The sequence below is a fragment of the Struthio camelus genome, chromosome 24 (genome assembly GCF_040807025.1).
Source record: "Struthio camelus isolate bStrCam1 chromosome 24, bStrCam1.hap1, whole genome shotgun sequence".
NCBI lineage: Eukaryota > Metazoa > Chordata > Aves > Struthioniformes > Struthionidae > Struthio > Struthio camelus.
This window is the reverse complement of record NC_090965.1, coordinates 2,885,515-2,888,759: the sequence shown is the minus strand read 5'-3', so window position 1 is coordinate 2,888,759 and position 3,245 is coordinate 2,885,515. Positions and strand designations below refer to the sequence as shown.

General features: G+C 62.2%; 1 protein-coding gene across 1 annotated transcript; it reads right to left on the bottom strand.

Moving 5' to 3' along the window:
• Positions 1 to 519: 519 nt before the first annotated feature.
• RABIF (RAB interacting factor) lies at positions 520 to 2,616 on the bottom strand. The gene is made up of 2 exons (XM_068918080.1): positions 2,347 to 2,616; positions 520 to 1,797 (listed from the first exon to the last, which is right to left on the bottom strand). The coding sequence occupies exons 1-2, from the start codon at positions 2,533 to 2,535 to the stop codon at positions 1,549 to 1,551; spliced, it is 438 nt and encodes a 145-aa protein (XP_068774181.1). The 5' UTR covers positions 2,536 to 2,616; the 3' UTR covers positions 520 to 1,548.
• Positions 2,617 to 3,245: the final 629 nt, after the last annotated feature.

Below are 3,245 nucleotides of genomic sequence, written 5' to 3'. Positions count from 1 at the left end.
GCTGTATTCAAGGGCTTGCAAACTGAGAATGGAAACTGAATTGCAAATGCCAAAAGATAAAGACCTTGAGAAGCATGGCTGCTGCCGCTTTCTTTCAACTTTCAATCAGTTCAGTGTCCATGTTTCAAAAGCTGGGAGGCCAGAACTGGAGGCACTATCCCAACATCACTTTCACAAGCAACGTTTACAGAACAGAAATTGCCTCCTGAATTCTCTGTTTAATACACACACAACTTTTTGGACTTACTTCAGTACCGAGCACTCATTCAGTTGCTTGTCCAATGATTCAAATCCTTTTCAGGATGGCATCTCCTCTTTCGTGGTTCCTGGACAGACTATGATCTTGCACGTGGCTACATTTTCTCTGAAAAGCTGTAAGACTGCTTTATACAACATCAGCCTTTATTTGCCATTTCATCAGCCTATGCTGTCTGCAAGCTCTTTCTGTACCTTAACTTATCTCCAAATTCTTTGTTAATAAAGCTGCATATGATGTTAGTTTAAATGCCTTACACACGCTTTATGCATTAGGTGCCATGTTTAATGCTTTATGCATTAGGTGCCATAGGTTACAGTTGCGAACTGGGACGAGGTTTTACAGAACCTAACGGTTAGGGTTAGGTTAGGGCAGGGAACATCTCTTTTGAAAATCAGCAGAAGATACAACCTTAAACCCTGTAACTGCTTTGGCTGCAGTTCAGACGATTTAAGCTGCCACTACCATTCAAAGCAGCAGTCCTGTCCTCTTAGTCCTCCTGCCCTTGTGCTACCATCCACATTTACATAGCTGTGTCACAGAATGATCAGCCTGAAAGATATCCTAGCACATTTGAAAAATAAAAGTGGCTTTTACCATCCTGCCCACCTGGAAGCCATGCAAATGCCCATGGGGCACAAGGAAGGAGTCACAGAGAGCAGCCAGGGTGGCCTGTGGCCACTTCTCCTAGCAACAGTGTCAGAATGAGCTATTTGGCAAAATTCTCATGGTGAATTGTCCCTGCTGGCACTACAGGTCACAGGCAACTCTCCCACCAGGGACGTCTTCCCCGTGTGGGCTCAGGCAAGGGAGTCGGTATTGCCAACGCCGTATTTCTTGGTGCTGGTCTCTCAGACTGTGGATCAGTGAGCTGGGCTGCTGGGGTAGCCAGTTGGGCTGTAGGTCAGTCAGGCCATGGGCTAGCCAGGCTGTGGTCAGTCAGCCAGGCCTCAGTTCAAGTAAGTCAGGTGTGGGGCAGCCAGGCCGTGGGCAGTCAGCCAGAAAAGCTGTGAGGTGGCCAAGCCACGGTCTGTCAGCTGGGCCTCGGGTCGGTTTGTCAGGCTGCGGCCAGCTAGGCCACGGTCAGTCAGGACGCAGAGCAGGCAGATGCGGGTCACTCGGTTGGGCCTCGTTCAGTCTGTCAGGTTGCAGAGTTGCCAGGCTGCGTGGTGGCTGGGCCTCCTTCAGGCTGTCAAGCAGGGTTCCTGGTAGCCCAGTCCCGCACCCTGAGCAGATGCCAGGACAGCAGTCCCATTGTTCCCGTCTCCAGCCTGCCTGCTGCAGCACTGGCATCACTCGTGGGCCACGCGGTCCAGCGCCACGTAGAAGCTCTCCTTGTCGTCGAGGCAGTGCCAGCCGATGGGCCCCGCCTCGCAGTCAGCGCACACCAGGAACTTGACGTTGCCCACATCGCGGGTGAAGCCCACGTTCTCGAAGGAGAACATGTCGCGCACCAGCCAGTGCTCCCGTACCACGTCCCCGCCGCTGCTGCCACCGCCGCCCGCTGCCGCCGCCTTCTTCCGCATGGCGGGCAGGAGGAGCTGGGGCAAGGTGCACATCGAGCCCTGCCCCTGGGGGCACCCCTGCCCTGCCCCCAGGGGGTCCTACAGCCCACCCACTCCCAGGGGTGTTACAGCCCCCCCCAGGAGTACTACACCCTGTCTGCCCTACCCCCCAGGGGCACTACACCCCACCCACCACTGCCCCCAGCAGTACTACACCCTGCCCCCCTGCGGGAGCGCTACCCCCTGCCCGCCCCGCCCCCAGGGGGCGCTACACCCCACCCACTCCCAGGGGTACTACAGCCTGTCTGTTCCACCCCCAGGGGGCGCTACACCCCACCCACCCCCAGGGGGCGCTACACCCCGCCCGCCCCGCCCCCAGGGGGCGCTACCCCCGCAGGCCCCGCCCCCAGACACGCCCACGTCCCACCCCCAGGGAGCACTTCCCCCCAGCAGCCCCGCCCCCAGACACGCCCCCGCCCCACCCCCAGGGAGCACTGCCCCCCGCCAGCCCCGCCCCCAGGCACGCCCACGCCCCCCCCCCAACGGCCACCGCCCTCAGCTCTCTCCCCCCTCCCGCCCCGGTACCTCACGGCGAGCGAAGGTGGCGGCGCCGGGCAGCAGCACGCGGGAGCCGCAGCGCTGGCACAGCACCGCCTTCAGGTTCCGGCCCTGCGCGCACACCAGCTCGCCCGAGCCCGGCGCGGCGGGAGGAGGAGGAGAAGGAGGAGGAGGCGCCGCCGCCGCCGGCTCCATCTCCGTGCAGGCCGCCGCCATGGCCGCGCAGGCGCACTCGCCGCCACCGCCCCAGGGGGCGGGGTGAGGGGCGCGGAGGCGGGCGGCGCCGTGCGCCTGCGCGGCGCTGAGGGGGCGCTGGGCTGCGGCGGGGGGCTGCGGCGGGGGGCTGCGGGCGGGGGGCCGGGCCAGCGCCGCGGAGCGGGGCGGGGCCGCTGCGGAGGCGGTGCTGCCGGTGGCTGCTGTGAGGAGGAGGCCGGCCAGGGCTTCCGGCTGCCCGCGGAGGGGAGGGCGGCGTAGGCTGAGCGCGAGGGCCCGGCTCAGGCAGCCGTTGCTGCCGCAATCCGGCTGCTGCCTAAGCTGGCGTTGAACAGCTGGCGGCAAAAACCTGCTTGTTTGCCGGCCAGTGGGGCCCACGGCGGGGGTGGGAACCTGGAGGCGCTTGACTTCTGTTACTGTGACCAAAAAAAAGCAGGGCTCAGCTGATGCCGGACAAAAGGAAAGCGTGTCCCTGCAAAGCTGCCGCAGCAGCGTTTCTCGGGGCCTGGGCCCTTTCCTGCCGCGCGCAGCAGTGCAGTTAGATGCTTGGTGCGGAGGGAACTGCCTCAGAAATCGGGAAAGAGGGGGAAAGGGGGGGCCCACATTTGGAGCAAAGCGTCTTCCGGGAGAGGAAGGAGCCAGAACGCAAGCTGCGGCGAGCTCCTGGGGCCCGAGTGACCGCGTGGAGCTTGTCCTTTACTGAGCCTGCCTGA

Bases quoted from the DNA above. Each gene is read 5' to 3' on its own strand.
- RABIF (XM_068918080.1), bottom strand. From the start codon at position 2,535: ATGGCGGCGGCCTGCACGGAGATGGAGCCGGCGGCGGCGGCGCCTCCT. The intron at 1,798-2,346 runs GTACCGGGGCGG...ACCTTGCCCCAG, and splicing joins CCACCTTCGCTCGCCGTGAG to CTCCTCCTGCCCGCCATGCG.